Source organism: Protopterus annectens, chromosome 10.part0, assembly GCF_019279795.1.
Source record: "Protopterus annectens isolate FY-2018-M chromosome 10.part0, PAN1.0, whole genome shotgun sequence".
NCBI lineage: Eukaryota > Metazoa > Chordata > Ceratodontiformes > Protopteridae > Protopterus > Protopterus annectens.
Window position 1 is genome coordinate 1360003775 of NC_056744.1, and position 18605 is coordinate 1360022379.

Here is an 18605-nt window from a genome sequence, read left to right on the forward strand (position 1 = left end):
CAAATCTTCATTGTGGTTTCATAATTTGCAAGAATTGTGTTTGTTGGTTATGGGCAAGCTGTCAAGCTCTGAGGCTGGGCATACTCATGTAGTTGCCATTTTGCATCATGGTATTAGGTGCACATTCCCATGAATGAAGGAGCAAGGGGGCCTCATAGATCAACTGGTAGTATAAGAACTGATGTGTCATTTACTGTAACAGCTACTAATCGATGTCTTTACATAGCTTTCTGTCCATTATAACTAATAAAGCTACATCAGTCTGTTTATTTAAGCAACTCCTTATCAATAGTTTGTTTACAAAATAGCAAGATGTTCTGTATCTCATTGTCTGCCTTTTAAGGACTTGTGTGTGTCTTCCTTTTTTCATCCCGCCCACAAAATCACTGTTCATGTCTTGCTTAGTAACTCAAATTATTCAACTCTGTACATGTAATGCACACTAGTGGGCAATTAAAGTTCCCTGCTTCTTCACAAAGTGATAAGAAAGTGCTAAACATTTTCCAGTCTGATTGCTGATTTTCCCTCCACAGGGCTGACTAGACAGCAGTCAGAGTAGAATTCTGAGAGGGAGTCAGAGCTTTTGAAGTCTGGTACCTTGGGGAAAGATACAACCCAAATAGCCTAAAGGGAGTGCAGCAGTGTATAGTTTCATCCTCCCATTATACCTATTTCCTCTTTCCAGCATTTCTTTCTGTACCTTTCATTATACTGTCTTTTGTCTTTTACTGTCTTCTGTGTAGTTCAGCCAGCACTCTTTTGTTTCTTTTTTTCCCTATATCTTACAAATATTCCTTTCAAATGTGGAAGTTTTTGCTGCCAAGTATACCTGTCCTCATCCTCACCAGCAATATAGTAACAAAATCATCTTTTGATGGTTATAATCAGGTCTCTCATCAGAAACAATCTAATTTATGATCAGAGACCTGATCATAACCATCAGTAGTATTTATGGTATTGTTTAATATTTACAATAGTGTACAAGAGGAAATATTTTGTTACTGTAATCCAATCATAATCTTTTTTAATATTAATTTTATATTTTTTAAATAACTTTAATTGCCCACCACAAAAAAAAAAGGTTTATGGGGAGTGCAAGATTGATAATGACTTTTATAGCTGTTTGTTCAGTACAAGTGCAATTCACTTCTTAATGCCATTTGTGTGGCAATGCCAACTGTGTTACAGCTTTTAAAACTGTTAGATGCTTTCTGAACAGTTCTTTGGTGATTGCTGCTTGTGTGACAACACAATATTTATTTTTTATAACAGCAGCAAAATGCATACATCAGAACATGGCTATAGCAAGATTAGCTTAGCCAGGTTTCTTACATACAGACTTTGCTCTAACACAGAGGATTATGATTGGGTGTCTGATCGTAACCTATTTGTTATGTATTTGAGAAATGGACTTCAATAATTTCACTGTTAAGGTAATTCTTGGCATCTGTTTGTAAAGCATAAAACTAGTGAGTTTTAACTGGAGAAAACCCAGTCAGAGCTCTTTCTGTTATGTTGGGCTTTAGCTGCTTCAGTATACTATGAGTTACCAAAACAACAAAGTGAGATCGGTCTGCAGTCTTTATGTTGGTTGGCCGTATGGGTAGGGGTAGCTGCAGAAAAACCAAACCTTTTGTATTAGCTACTCTCCTTCTTATGACTGAGGGAGGACCAAGTGCAAGCAACCAGCAGACAAGGAGGGATATCATTCAATAAAAAGGATGTGGACACCTATGACCAATCATTAGTTTGGAACATTTAAAACAAGTGTCTAGCTGGTTTTGAACTGTCTGTCCTTGAGAAGGGACTATCTTATTCCAGCAAAACCAGCTGATTTGTCTGAGACTGTTTTTGTCTTGAAGTTGTTTGTTAGGAATGTAATGCTTAAAGTAATGCATAATGACAGTGCCCAAGTTAAAAGTAATAGACCACTTAGGGAAACCTGGCTTGTTTGTTATACAGAATTCATCAGTACTAGAAGTGTTTGGTAAAATGTGTGAACATGATATTTTTGAATTTTTGCATGATAATAATAGGAAGAAGGGCTTTGTTAATTTGTCCTATGATGAACGATTAGCATTGGAGCAACTTAGGTCGGATTCCACCGTTGTAATTAGACCTGCTGATAAGGGTGGTACTTTGGTGGATATGGACAGAGGCTTTTATTTTCTAACTATGAAAGAGATGTTGAGTGAAATCACGGAGACATTGTTTAAAGCCGCGGAGAGCACACTGACAGTGCAAGGTCACATTGTTTTCCACACACTTAAACCAGCTACTACACAGACAGTGACTAAAGGTGGATGTGTCTCAATTTACATCAAAAATAGATATACCTGAAGGATGGTCAAACAGGACAATACACTTGAGCTTCTCCATGTTCAGATAACCACAGGCAAAATCCAGTATCACTTCCTTGCAAGCTGTAGGTCCCCCTCTATGACCCAAGAAACCCATACCATGTATTTAAACTTATTGGAAACAGTCACCATTCAACCCAGTACCATATTCATGGGTTATTTTAATTACCCCACTATGAACTGGGAATCCTGTACATTACCAAATGTACATCCACAGAGATTCTTGGATTTTGAAAAGACAAACTCCCTGGACCAGATTAGCAATACACCAACCAGGGGTACAACCATACTGGATCTGGTCCTCACTAATATGGTAGAGTGCTGCACATCCCTTCTCTGGTAAGGTCAGCCCACAAAATGGTCTCCTTTGAAGTAAAAATGAAACCTGGAACCCCAGCTAACTCTGGAATATTTAGGAACTACTCTAAGGCTAAGTTCCTGCTCTTAAGTGATAACTGGCAAAATTTCGAGCCACCATAAACCTTGAGAGTACTGCTGCCTGTGCAGAACTGTTCGCAGAAATACTGTATAAGCATGTTAATAGCTGCATAGAGGCGGCTGTTCCCACCAGGAAGAAGTACAGAACTAACTCAAAAAACAAGCCACCCTGGTGAAATCACAAAATCAATAGGCTGTATAACAGAAGGAAGAAAATCATGGCAAAAATTAAGAGGTTCAGCACCCAGCAGGATAAAAGCACTCTCATTGAACTAAATAAACATCTCAGAAGACAAATAAAGTCTGTCAAAGCCAAAGTTGAGGTAAATTTGGCCTTCCAAGCCAAGGACAGCCACAAGACATTCTTTAGCTATGTCCTCAACCTCAAAAGCAATACACAGTTTTGTAGAGAGCACATTGTAAATTGAGCCAAATGTACTGAGCCAGAAGATATAGCAAACCTACTGTACAAATGACAACTTCTACTCTAACTTTACCCCTCTCTTCCCCTCAAATTTCCCGTAAGAAGTTCCATCAAATATTACTCCCCTGCTATCACTAGGGAACAGGTCCTTAATGCTCTCCCTAAGACCAAGAACACTGCATCAGTGGGCCCTGACAATATCGCAGGATGCCTACTGTAGTATGAAACCTGACTTATCAGGGGCTCTTGAATTGCTATTTAACTGTAGCCACAGTTTTCCACAATCGGTCTTAGCGGAGGATTATCTAAAGTCTTGTGTATTTTGGGTAAACCACTGATACTAGGGATGGTTGGATACTTGATTTCAAAAAAATCAAATAAATCTTTAGATATCTGTCTCTCCATTAATAAATCCATAAGAGTATTCTGAAATACTGTGATCATCCTATCCAAGTCTTGCTTCTTAATATTTCTATACGTATGTACATCTGTCAGCATTTCTTGCATCTTATTTCTGTACCAGATGGAGTCCATTATCACTATGGCCCCTCCCTTGTCAGTTGGTTTGATGACAATATCTTGATTGTTCTTAAGTTGGAATAATGCTTCTTCCCCCACTATGACCGATTGTGGCTGGAAGAGGCTGGATAACTGAACCACTATCCATTTATGTTGAAAATGAGCTGAAGAAGGTCCTACCGTTGGTGGATGGTGTTCATAGGGAGATTTTTAGAAAGTTTTTCTGTGAAAACCAAAAATATGGATAATTTTTCAGATTTGATCCTGGTAACCGTGGACGTTAATAGTCTGTTTACATTTATACCTAATGGCTATGGAGTGAAGCAGTTAGAGAGCGTCTTGTACAAACAGGATTTAATTCCGACCTAATTTGCTCTCTGCTGGAATTAATTCTGGAAAATAACATTTTTGCTTATGGGAATAACTGTTTTTGGCAAGTATGGGTACCCCTTGTGCTAATAGTCATTCAAATCTAGTCTTAGCACAATGGGAGAAGAATCATATTTTGAATGCTATCAACCCTTGGTTTGAACATTTGGTGCATTATGGTTGTTTTGTGGGCGATATCTTTGTCCTTTGGAAAGGAGATGAAAGAGAATTTGATATGCTAACGTGATATTTGACATGTAAAAAACTTAGAATTGATTCCACCCAACTACTACATTATTAGACAAGACAGAACATACAAAAAGGGGGAGGTGTTGCCCTTCTTTACTCCTCATCCCTCCTAGTCACCCCATACTCCAAACCTATTCCCAAATTTGGTAATGCTGAACTAATTCCAGCCCTTCTTCAAGTAAATAACCATACATTTATCAGCATTATCACCCTTTATATCCCTCCTGGAGACAATGTCACAATCCTTGAATAAATTCTCTTCTGGCTTTCTACCAGTATTACAAATGAAACTATAATTTTGGGCGATGTTAACATTAACTGGGCCAGAATTCAATCTCCAACCAACTTTTTAAACATAAATCTCTACAACTTCACTCAACTTATTACCTCAACAACCAGACCTTCTAAAGACCTCCTTTCTGGGAACACTGTAGACTGGATCCTAGTTTCACATCCCCATTATATCACCAACAGTGGTACCCTTCCAGATCCACTAGGTGACCACCTTCCTACTTTCGCCCATAGGCTTCCCTCATCCCTGCAATTAACCAACACTTATACCTCAGCTTGGCACCTAAAAAATGTTAACCCAACATATTCTCAGACACACTAAAATGAACAAACTGGAATCCACTAAAAACTCTATCCCTAGATAATGCTGTTACCTCCTTTAATACAACTTTCTTAAATTTGCTTGACTCCTTCGCCACATGGAGAACAAAAAGCAACCCCGTCCCATGGCTGACTAAGAATACTTTACTCTCTATGCGGCTCAAGATAACACCTGGAAACACTACCATAAAACTAAAACTAGCAATGACCTGAATGAATATAAAACACTTCATAATAAGGTAAAAAAACTTATTATCTCTGATCGCAAGGCCTATTTTTCCACACTCCAAACCAACCATAATACTAACCCAAAAAAATTCTGGGATGGGATTTCCTCTCTCCTAAACCCAGGCAAAAAAGAGAACCCATGCCCAGACCCAAATGCGTCTGACTTAGAATTAGCTTCCCAATTCAACTCATTCTTCATTGATTCCATAGCTAAACTAACATTATCCTTCACCAATAATTCTGCCTCCCCACACACACCTACACACATCCCTCTTTCTTCTACTAACTCCAGCCCCCAACCTCCTCCCTTGTCCATGAACCCTATCGCCATCTCTGTAATAAAAAAAAAATTACTTCTAAAAATGAAACCTTGCTCTAATGCCCCCGACGAGATACCCTCCTACTTCCTAAAAATAGCAGCAGAAGCTGTTGCCTACCCTATCTGCATACTAATAAATTTATCAATCTCAGAGTGCCATGTCCCCCAGCATTGGAAGAAAGCCTTTATTATACCACTCCATAAAGGAGGTAACAACAGTGACATCCCTACCTTCCGACCAATCGCTATCTTATCCCGTTTCTAAACTTCTCGAAAAATGCATCTACCTACAACTTCTACCCTACCTCTTAAGTAATAACCTTCTCACTCCCACACAACATTAATTCTGACCTGGCCACAGCACCACCACTGCCCTTCTCTCCTTCTTAGAAACTGTTAACAAATCTCGCGACACCGGCCATATTGTGTCCACCTTCCATTTAGACATTTCAAAGGCCTTTGACACCATGTCCTATAACCTTCTCCTCACTAAACTCTCTAAACTAAATCTATTCCACTCCTCTATCAACTGGTTCACCAGTTACCTATCTAGCAGGCAACAAGCTGTAAAGTGGAAAAAAGCTGTTTCTCCCTTCCAAAATACCCCCATGGGTGTACCCCAAGGTTCAATTCCAGGCCCCCTTCTCTTCAGTATCTTCATAAACAACTTTCACCATGCCATCCCTAACACTGACCTTATCCAATACGCTGACGACTCGACAACAGTCTGCTCTGCTTCCTCTTCTTCTCTCTGGCAAAATTAACCCAGGACACCTTCTCTTCTACCGAACAATGGATGCTAGACAGCCATCTGGCACTCAATGCAACCAAGACCAGGCTAATGATATTTACTCCTTCCAAAACCTCCACCATGACAAATGTTCATTCTCTATCTATAGCCAAAGTAATACACCTCTCGAAATAGTCCCCACTGCAAAACTATTAGGAGTCCTCATTGATGATCAGCTAAAGTTTGATAGCCATCTACAAGTAAATATCAAAAAAACACATAACAAACTTATCGCCACAACCGCTACATCTCTTCTTCCACTAGGCTTGCTCTCACCACTACCTACCTTATCCCTTCCCTCCTATATGGTGCCTCTATTTTTACTAGTGTACAATCTTCCCTCAAGTCAAAACTCTCCTCCTGCTACTATAAAATTTCAAAATTTGTAACTGGCCAGCGATCCTCTACCCATCACTGTATTTCCCTACACCAACTGAGCTGGCTTGAACTACCCAATTATCTCACCTGTACTCAGCTTATTGAAGCACACAAAATTATTTTTAATCCCTGTCTCTGCCCCTCCCTTGCCTCTGCCTTCCAAATGCGTCAACCTAACAGATGTTGTTAAGATCTAACTTCCAAAACCTTATAGAATTGCACAAACCAGCCCGTCCACCAGGCAGACATCTTCTGTCCTTCTCTCTAGCATGCCAATGGAATTCCCTCCCACCTTCCATCCATATTACTTCAATCATACCTAACTTCACAGTGGGAATGTTCTTGCTGTCATCCTACATAGCTTCCCTACCCCCCCCCCCAACCTATAGTTTCTGTAACTCCTAGCAATAGAGGTAGGAATCATCAGATTGTACTAGAACTGTTTTTGCTCAAACGGAATTTATCCTGCATCTTACTAACTTCTCCTTTATATGTACAATACACTACAGCTTAGTACTCTGTAGTTTTCAAATTCTCTCATACTTTGAAATTTCTTTTTTAGGAATCATCAGATTGTACAAGTACTGTTTTTGCTTAAAAATGAAATTATCTTGCATCATACTAACTGCTCCTTCTAATGTACAATACTGCAACTTAGTACTATGTAATTTGCATATTCTCTCATATTTTGCAATTTTTCTAAATCTTGTAACCTCTGTCACTATATTTGTATTTTGTAATTTGAACTTTTATATTTTTTGTTTTACTCTGGAGCTTTTCTCCCCAGGACTCCATTGAAAACAGGCTCCTCGTGGCTCAATGGACCATCCTGGTAAACAAACTGTAAATAAATAAATAAAAATGTTTGCAGAATATTTGAAAAACACCACGGATTTCCTTGAATTTAAGATAGCTTATTCAAAGGAAGAGACTGATTTCTTGGATGTTAAAGTAACCCTACATCCTAGGCTAGGTCTACATATGAAAATGCACAGGAAAGATACATGGAAGAGCCATTACTTGCACAGGAATAGTATGCACCCAGGTCACATTTTCAAAAACATCATGGAAAATCAAGTGCAACATATATCTAGACTCTGTACTGAAGATGCAAACATTTGAGAACTAGAGGTTACCATAATAGAGATCTTACTATGAGATGTACACAACAGGATATAAGGTCCAGTAAAGGTTGTTCCTATTTTAATGGAGAAACTACTGCCAGAGTTGAGGCCACTGCCTCTAAAGAAAGGACCTTGATCCAAGATCTAAAATGTATTCTCACTTACAGTACGGATAGCCAAAAGATCTGTGATGTGGTCAGAAGGTTTTGGCTGGTATTGACAGAAGATGCAAAAGTAAAAAATATTGTAGGACAGGGGTTTGCAAAGTGTGCACCGTGGCATCCTGGGGAGCCGCGGCTTCCTCACAGGGGCGCCGCAAACTAATAACCACCGGGCTGGGCGTCAGGTAAGTGAATGCCTGTATGAGTGTGTGTGTGTGTCTGTCTGCATGTGTGAGTGATTGCGTGCATGAAAACAAAAGTGTGTGTGTGTGTGTGTGTGTGTGTGTGTGTGTGTGTGTGGGAGAGAGATCGGGAGAGTGAGAGCGATGTGTGAGTGAATGCAGGAATGAATGAAGAAGTGGCTGTGTGTGTGTGTGTGTGTGTGTGTGTGTGTGTGTGTGTGTGTGTGTGTGTGTGAGAGAGATCTGGAGACTTGAGAGTGATGTGTGAATGAATGCAGGAATGAATGAAGAAGTGGGTGTGTGTGTGTGTGTGTGTGTGTGTGTGTGTGTGTGTGTGTGTGTGTGTGTGTGTGTGTGTTCTCTTTTGAATTCATGCACGCATTCACTCACGCACATCACTCTCACTCTTTTCCGATCTCTAACGCAGTCATAGTCACTCCCTCATTCATACCTGCATTCACTCACACATCGCTCGCTCTCTCTCTCTCCCGATCAAACACACACACAGTCACTTCCTCATTCGTACCTGCATTCACTCACACATTGCTCTCTCTCCCTCCCGATCAAACACACTTACAGTCACTTCCTCATTCATAGCATCATTCATTCACACATCGCTCTTACTCTCTCCCGATCAAACACACACACAGTCACTTCCTCATTCATACTTGCATTCACTCACACATCGCACTCTCTCTCTCCCGATCACTCACACACACACACACAGCCACTTCTTCATTTATTCCTTCATTCATTCACATATCACTCTCACTCTCCCGATCGTGCATACACATACACACACACAAACACACACACACACACACACACACACACACACACACACACACACACACACACACACACACACACAGCCACTTCTTCATTCATTCATACCTGCATTCACTCATGCATCGCTCTCTCTCTCCCGATCAAACACACACACAGTCACTTCCTCATTCATACCTGCATTCACTCACACATCGCTGTCACTCTCCCGATCTCACACACACACACACACACACAGCCACTTCTTCATTCATTCCTGCATTCACTCACACATCGCTCTCACTCTCCCAGTCTCTCTCTCACACACACAGACTCTCTTGCTTTCCTGCATGCATTCACTCACACACGCAGACAGACACACACACATACAGGCGTTCATTTACCTGATGCCTGGCCCGGTGGTTATTAGTTTGCGGCGCCCCTGTGAGGAAGCCACGGCTCCCCAGGGCACTGCGGCACACACTTTTGGAACCCCTGAAATATGCACTTTGTGTGCCACCGGGGGGGCCTTGGGAAAACTTGGATTCAGCAAGGGAGCCGAGAATCGAAAAGTTTGGGAACCACTGTTGTAAAAGAACAACTGAGGTTTGTTTTCAAGAACAAAAAGAACATTAAAAGACTGCTGTGTGGCAAAGATGGCTTTGAATGGAGAAATACACACCAGAGGAAAGGAACGGTCAAATGTGGGAAGTGTAAAGCCTGTCCTTATATAGACAACAGTAATCTTTTTATGCACCCTGTATCTGGAATTAATTACCTACTGAAAGCTAGTGCAACTTGCAATACCCAGCATTTGGTCTACCTGGCAACCTGTCGGAAATGCTTGGTGTTCTATATTGGGAAATGGACCAGCATTTAAAAGACAGAGTTGTGCGATACTTGAGGGATATTAAACACAAGGATTTAAAGAATGTGCTGGCTGACCACATTGTATCTTATCCTGATTATAGCTTTATGTTTAAAGCTTTAGATTGTATAGCCACAGACTCAAAGAGCAGAGATGTAAAGAACCGCACTGAAATGTGCGAAGTGAGTTGGATAGTGAACTTAAGGGTTGATCGCCCCCCAGGCCTTAATACAATGGTCCCACTTAAACCAGTATAAAAGAACAGACATCTTACTGTAAGCTGAGTAAAGGAGGCTTGTTATTTCTAAAAACCATGATTTGGTGCTTTGACATTAGATTGGTTAATGAGTAGTCGTTGCCTGCAGTATATGGAAATGACTTGTTATTTAACTTCAGTTGGAGAGCTGTGGAGTATATGATCTGAAGAAGGCTGAATAGCTGAAAGCGCTAATCATTTAGAGCTCTCTTTCATTGGACATCTTTTATGTTCTGTCTTTATTTTTAAATAAATGTTTTTAGCTGTGGTGGTTCACTGGGAAGTTTTGTCTACGCCTATTTAATTTTGTTCTGTCTTGTGCACCTTTGTCAGTTTTTAGTTTCTCTCTACATATAAAAAAAATATGGCATCTAGGTCCATGGAAGCCATTGTTCCACTTTATTCTGCATTTATCAGACCTAGCATTGAGTAGAATGCCCCCTTTGGTATGTATCTTACCAGACGTATCCAGCAATTAGAACGTCCACAGAAGTTCGTTACTAAAAGCATACAGGGCATAAGTAACATGCCCTATGCAGGCCGCCTCAAGGCCTTATCCCTGTATTCTGTCTCCTAAAGGCTGTTGAGGGGAGATCTATGCCTGGCATGCAAGGCATTGTCAGACCCCACTCTGATGGACCTTCTGCATATCTGCAAAACAAAAGGCACCAGAATTCCTCGTTCTAAAGGCTTAAACCTTGCCTGTGATATAAATGGGACCTGCTGAAGAGACAGGTATGTGTCCCAGAGACTAGACTGTCTCTGGAACAGGCTCCCCATCCATGAGAAGCAGAATTCCTTCCGAACCCATTTCAAGTGCAACTTGGACAGTTGTATGGGGAACAGGAAATTCATCCCTGGTTTGGTACTTGTGTCTCTAATAGACACAGGCAGACTGTAAATGGTTCATCTCCCAGGCCCCTGCTTGTAAATGCTTCATTTCTCAAGCCCCTGCGTACACTTGTCAAGGGTAACATAACTTGTCAGATATATGGGAAGCATGGCTAAGCTTAAAAAGGCCCTTGTGGTCATTAGCCTAGTAAACATCTATGAACCTATTTAAACTACTCCTTGGCAGCCAGTAAATACATTTTCTCTGTATCCAGTAGGACCAGGTTGTCTTATTTCCCTTGAATATTTAATTGAACTCTTATATACAACTTATCTTGAATAAACTGATCAAAAGTTTCCATATTTAAGTAGTAAATGAAGAAATGCCTGTGTGTGTGTGTGTCCATGGAAACAGTATGAGGAGAGGATTCTTTTCAAACATTAAAGACTGAAGAGGTACTTTTTTAATGAACTTTGAGAGTGTCTTGACTTATGGAGTTCTTTCCTGTTTCAGTGTTAAAAAACTTAAACATGGGATGAGACAGTAAACTGATGCTTTCATTTAAGAAAAAAAAAAAGTTTTAGTAATGCTTCAGATAACACAGTTCAGAAGAAAACTAGCCAAATCCCACCTTGTCATGCCATTTCAGGTCCGGAAGATTTCCTGCATAAGAGTAAAAGTTTATTAAAAAAAACTGTGGGTCTATGTGGTGGTTATTTGATAAAGTTTTTAAGTTCTTTTATGCAAGGGCAAAAGTTTGTTCTTTCAGTATGCCCCCTTGCCAGTGCCATAATGCCACAAAAATATATGCAGAGGTTGCCTACCAGCACTTGTCAAAATGTGAAAAGAATAGCAAACTGTAGTGCTCAGGCCCTGCAGGTAGTGTGCTTAAAATATAAAGGTAAATAAAAAAAATAAACCAAATCACTCAGCTCCAAAGACCAATAAACACGTAAAACCAGTTACCTTCATTAAAATCTGTTTAAAACAAGAGGGAAAAAACATGACCTGTACTAGTCAGGAGCAGCAGTAGTAATTAATTTAGTTGACCTGCTTTGCTCTGGTTTCAGTATTAAAAGCTTCCTGCTTGAATATCTGAAATAATCAGCTTCAAGTACATTCAGGATCAGGTTGTGCGACCAACCCAGTGTGAATATTGAAAGAATGTTTTCAGAGAATATTTTTCTAGCAATCCAGATTTATACATAATCATAAAATATGGAATATGAAAAATGAAGAAAGTATATTTTTCAACATTTCAGTATTCTGTGCAATAAATTAATATTAGAAACAATTGAAAACAATTGACGATACCATGGCTCTACATACGAGTCTGTAGTAAGTAAAACATTATATATCCTGCCCCCTAGTGGACTAATATGACAATAGCAAGCAATAATTTTCCTTGGTAGCACAAGCAAAAATCAAAGTGGGTATGAAATGAATATACATTGAAAATATTAATACCTAAAGTTAGATTTGTAGTATTTCAAGTCAAAATATATCAACCTTCACCTTGTAAATAGTCAAAAAGTTGAAAAGATTAGTAAGAGAATGTGAGACATTCTATAACTTTGTTTCCAGATTCAGCTATGGCAAATGGTGATTAGTCTGTGTGGCTCATAAAAGTTTATTGCCCTGGCAAAATATTATCTTTAAGGAAGAAATCAACACCAGCATAACTGAACCTTGTATAGTTGGAAAAAAAATGTTTCAGAACTTAAACAGATAACAGCATAATGTTCATTTAAGCCATTTAGCTACAGCACAAGGGAAGTAAACTGTTTTTCCTCCTTCATCTTTTTTGTTGAATGCAGACTTGATTTATCTTTACCAAAGTACAGAAAATGTACCTCTGTGTGCTTTGAATTGTTTTTAAATCATGTATTAGTGCTTTTTTGGGAACTTGTGTTGTTAAGATGTTCAGAAACTCTCCTTCAACATCTTAGATGTTTTTCATACATAGAAAGATCAACAGAAACATGTTCCCAGGTAAATCATTCACATCTGCAAGTTATTAGGTATCTGATGTGAAATACACTAGGGGTGTTGATGATAAGAAAGCATTATTTTGCAGGATGTATTTACAAAGTGTGGTCAACTGTTGCAGTACCCAAGGTCAAGTCAGCACACTGCTTTTTGCAGTGTGTCTCTTAAAAGAACTCAGGATGTTAACCCAATGTCTTGCCTTTCTTAAAGATGGATCTACATCTCTCTGATATGAAACCTGCTAAATTCCTCTCCGCCTTTAGTATATGTCAGTGTTTGTCCACTAAAAATTGTAATTTGTATGTATTGCTAACAAAGACTGTGAGAAGGTCAGTAGTATGTTTGTTATAAATTAGGAGATCATTTCTATCTCCTGTGCCTGGTACTGTTCATCATTAGCATAGACGAATATTTTCTAATCCTGCTTCTTTAAAGCAAATTAATATGTAATCTTAGAAACTGATTATTTTGTAGCATTTCCTGTCACTTGGTGGAATTATGGCTGACAATATGAAGCAAGGAATTATTATTGAATGGTTTCCAGTTTATGGGTTATTTAGAGGAGTTCATGATTTATGACCCATTACATAGTCTTTTTTTTTCTGTATGCAGTGGATATTTGGTGTTAGTTTTTAGACAACTGCTGTATAGTATAGAAATCAGATATGGCAGATATAAAGGAATTTGTGGAGAGCTTGAAGGAAAGTTGTTGGGAGTATAGAGCTTTCTGTTAACTTCCATTTCAACTCTGTAGTCTTCCTAGATGTCAGTGCTGCTAAAGCAGGAGATGACGCACTTACCACAACCCTGTAACTGAAACCATTTAATAAAAATTCCCTGCTCCCACGCTAAAATTCTAGCAGTTGGAAGTAATAGGAAAAAAAATCTCTTAAATTATAAGGAACTTACCTCTACTGGTGCTCCTGGCTATCGCACTTAACATTTTGTAGATGCATTGGAAGCTTGATTTAAACAAACATAAATGTGACTTTGCATATACTATGGGACTACGCTGCTAAATGGTTTGGATGGGACTTGTCATTAATGTCACCGAGACTTATATATAGTTACCTTGGAGAGGCATAGCAGGTCTTCATCTGTTTTGATACATTGACTTTATTTATTTATTTTTTTTTTGAGTCGGGTTAATAAGTTAACAGTATAGAATTTACTATTCATATTTTGCAGAACATTTTGTTGCCACTACACCCTGGATATTTCAATGACCGTGGGACTGTCCCCAAATCCAGCACTGTTTCACATATAACTTAACTCTGCTGTTTGTCTAAACAACATTTTATTGTTCATCTCTGCAGATGGTGTAATGATTCAGATTACAGCTGAAAACATGGAGTCCTTACGACAAGCACTGCGAGAAATGAAAGATTTCACTGTGACGTGTGGAAAAAGTGATGCAGAAGAAGACGCTCTGGAACATGTTTACATTCGCTGGGTAGAAGATGACAAAAACTTTAACAAAGGGTGAGTATAGAATTATAACTTTTAATTTGTGGTCCTTTTAAACATCAAAACCTGTAAGTACTTTTTCAGGGATGATGATTTAACTATAAGGTTTCTTAAGACCAATGCCTTGACAGTGTTTTCACCATGGTGCAATGCAATGCTTCCAGGAGAAGATAGATTTTGCAAAAAAAAAAAACTTTTATCTGTCTGTTACTTTGAGAAGACAGTTCTTGTGCATTTAGTAAAATATGCCAAAGAAACTGCAGCTGGAAGATGCTTTGGTTAAGAGTAAAATAAACAAAGCAGAGCAGCTCTTCTGCAAGAGTCTCCTCGTTAAAGTGCTGCAGAAAATATAGAAGGCACTATAGAGGTCAGTCTTCAGTCCTTTTGCCAAAGGAGACCTTCTATACACATTACCCCTCCATTGATTATTTCTCACATTAATCTTTCTTTGTTAGAAAACTACACTGACAACCAGGGTGCTTCTTAGGCCATTGGTTCTGTTACGCCCCAGGGTCGTAGAACTGATGGTGACAGTATGTTACATGCATATCTTGCCTTTGATAACATAATCGTCAACCTTAGATGGAGCTCATTGTGTTTTGGAAACAGAACAGCTTACATTACAGTACTTGAGTTCTAGCATTCTGGTGACAGTTTTAAGATTTCTGCTGTTTACATTTTATATTGTTTATTTCTTTTTAATGACTGACACCTGGTAGAGCCCCCTTAATAGCTAAACCCAAGAGAAAAAAACTTTAGTAATTATGGTGCTCCCAACAGTCAAAAAAGTAGCAACATACATCAATATAGAGATAAACAAATGCAGTGAAGTGCACTTGTTTTGAAGATTTAGCATGACAGTAAAGTGAACAATAACACAAGAATTAGACTTCAGTTGTTTGTAAGAAAGCAAATTAAATACTTTTGTCAAATTGGCAGTAACCTCTTAGGAAACTGAAGAATAGTTGTAGTGCTCTTTCCCGTCTGGAATTCATACCCTCTTTCTAACAGAAGCACATATTAATCAAAACATGATTTTTGAAAGGATACAGATTTCTGTAAGGTTTTAGAAAGGTGAGAAAAAACATTAAGACTGATTGCAGCAATGGGTCTTTGAGATTCAAGTTTACATGTTGGGACAAATCATAGGGAGAGGGATGATGATTCATGCATTCCAGAGCTCAAGAAATGTGCAAGCTTGTAAAAAAGATATCAGGGGTGTGATAGTTGGGAGTGGTGACAGAAGTATGATATGCCCTTGTGGATTTGTGACAAAAGTGATGTGATCCTAAAGCCTATAGTCTTAAATAATTGTAAACTTCAGTTAACTTCTTTGAGAGTCACCATTTGAAAAGAGAAAGAAAGAATCCACTCAAAAGCGCTAGCAAGGTGGTGTTCTCCAGACTGGATAGCAGGGGTACGAGTCTCATGCCGAACCTGAAAATGTTGCAGAAATGCATTAACAGTATTAGCACCAGTGTAACAAAAGAGTTGTATTTTTAGTATTATCCAGTATTGCAGCTTGTTCTTAAATATATAACAATAACAAAGGCTCATTCTGTTTGTTGTAGGAGTTGCAGGCTTGCTTTCTTTTAACAGTGAGTTGGTGACTTTTGGATGCAGTCCAAGGAGCAAGGGTCTAATGGACTTAGCCTGTTTTACCAGATCCTATTTCTGCTGAAGAGGAGGAGCACAATATATTAAGATGGTAGTGCAATGCAACATTATAATCCATGAAGACTGATTGCAGCCATGACAATGGTGTGAGAGCACAGGATAGATGCAGGCGGTCCCATCTAAGCTCTACAGTTTCTTCACTTGCTATGTTTGCTGCATTTGTGTTAGAAATTCTGCAGTGTTGCTATCAGTTCATTTATCTTGTTGACATGCTCACTTGTACATTAGCTACTTTATAGACTGTCTAACAGTGTTAAATCTAAGATGGCCTGCAGTGTTTTTGTTTCTGCTGCCTTGATTGTTTTGACTACCTTTCTGCTTACCTGTGACAAAAAACTCAGTGATTTTAGTAAGCTTCTGAAATTCATCATTAATGGTTTGTTTAATTTGGTTGATTCCAACCATACTCTGGTTTTCATACACTTCAGTGATTTTATTTAATTTTACTGGCCATTTGGTCATTTAGCAACTATCCTGACTTTTTAAGTGACTTTTACTATTTTTATATTTTATTGGTGTTTTGTTCAGATTTGTTGTCTTGACTTGTTTATTTAACTTGCTTTGCTTCTTGCTTTGTTCATTTTTCAGATTTGCAATTTTTATGGGCAAGAGAATATTACAGAGATTATTGTTCTCTCTCCCTTTTTCCCCTTGGCAAATCACAAACCACACATTTGATTGTGCAGCTGTTGGGATAGTTTTATGAACACATTTTAGGGTCCTTCATGTAGTTCAACTTTAGGGCTTCATACTGAGCATGGTGACATCATTGCTGTAAGGGTGACTAATCAGTGCCACAGGGTTAAACCTCCTTGATGCGGTTATTTTGCTCATCACTGAGATGTGCTAAATGAGCCTGTCTTTCACTGTAGGTATGTAGCATCCTCCATTGATTCCTTAAAGAGCACTGTGTACTAGGGCAAGGTCCATCCACAACAAGCCTAGGATTGGCCAGATATGTTGCAGAGTGTGGACTTTTATAACAGAGACGTGGCTTGATGACAGCTCTGAACAATGTCTTGCCGTCTTTGTGCTCTTACTTGTACAGTGTCCCTGATGGGACAGAGTTAGGAGGTACCAGTTTGTTTTGTTTCATTCTAAGATGTAGCTGATCCAGGCTCATTGGAGAGACACAGAGACACAAACATCTTTGAGCACTGTACATCCAATAATATATATATTTTTTTACAGGGACCCACTGACTTTCTTCTCAACTTGTTGATTTATCTTGACAGGATGCAATGAAAGATTTTAACTTCTGGATTAGTGAGAGATATTTAGTTCTCACAAGAGAGTTTAGTGCTGTCATGACCATTTGTTCATGTTGTTACCCCCCCCCCCCCCCACCCATTCTGAGGGCCACTGTCTGTCTTTGGTGACAGGACCAGTAAGTTGTTGTGATTGTCACCTGTTGGTCTTCACCCTGGAGAGTCTTTTTTTTTTCTAGAGCATATCTCTTTTATTCCATATTAACATCTTTACATACTATGAAATCCTCACACATGGTAGTGTTGTGTTGAATGTCTGCTGATGGCAGGAGGTATTAATCTTTTAACACATTGCATCTTAGCATTGATATTGGTTATACAATTCTACTTCCCCAGTACCAGCAAGGTACCAGTATGTTTCACCTCCATCTGTTTTTATTAATACAACTGTTCAAAATTAACAAAGCTTTCTAGTTACACTGAATTGTGCTAGTGATGCAAGCACCACATTTCCTCCCAGTGGTCTGAACTAGGAGTGATTGTACAGTATGAAACAAAAGGTAAATAACTAGATATGTAGAGAAAAATGTCATCTTCTTGCATAGCTTTGTTTCTATCTAAACTCATGTTGATGTGCGCAACTATTCACATCATGGTTGTCTATCTACCCACAATCCCTTATTCTGAGTAATTGTTTTTTCTTTCTTCTTTGTTTCCTTCTCCTAGATCTTAACTGAGGTCTTTTATCTTTCCTTTTCTGTAAAGTACCTTATTATAGGTTCATAGGTAAGTACTAGACTAGCTGCCCTTGCAGGCCATTTTAAGATTCGCCAATTGCTCTCAAATGTGAGAATCAAACCTTGTGACTTTTGTCTATGAGGTAAACACCTTAACCATTATGCCAATCCTCAGCAAGACAATGACTATAGTGACAGGTTACTATGGAAGGATCTTCCAGTGGGCACTTATCTTAATCCGACAAGCAAAGCTACTGCATCAAATGATAACAGACCATCAGGTGCAGTGGTCTGCATTCAGGCTGGTGGCAAGAAAATCTGGGGATCTCACACATCTGTCTATATACCCCTATGCATATGTGCTGAGGCCATCATATGGATGGATGTCTTCAGAAGGAAAAGCTTTGGTACACTGCCTGGGTTGTCAGTGGATGAGAACCCTTCTGTTATGAGTACTGCAACAGTGATTAGTAGGACATCTACTGTTACAGAAGTTCTTGCACAGCTGTACTTTCTTTTTCTGAAGGTATTCTCCTCTCCTCTCCTCTCCTATGTTTTCGTCTTGTCTCTCCCTACTTGCCATTCTGTACCTCACCCCCCTTGTCCTTTTGTGTGCGTCCTCAATACTCTTCTTATTTCCCCTTCCTGCAGTG

The 18605-nt window shown here is 39.1% G+C and overlaps 1 protein-coding gene across 1 annotated transcript in view; it reads left to right on the forward strand.

The window, feature by feature from the left end:
- Positions 1 to 18605, forward strand: part of ZFYVE9 (zinc finger FYVE-type containing 9) — a 1427803-nt gene that overhangs the window by 1191473 nt on the left and 217725 nt on the right. The window contains exon 15 of the mRNA XM_044086014.1: positions 14180 to 14345. Coding sequence (XP_043941949.1) covers positions 14180 to 14345 — 166 coding nt within the window. The remainder of the gene's footprint in view (positions 1 to 14179; positions 14346 to 18605) is intronic.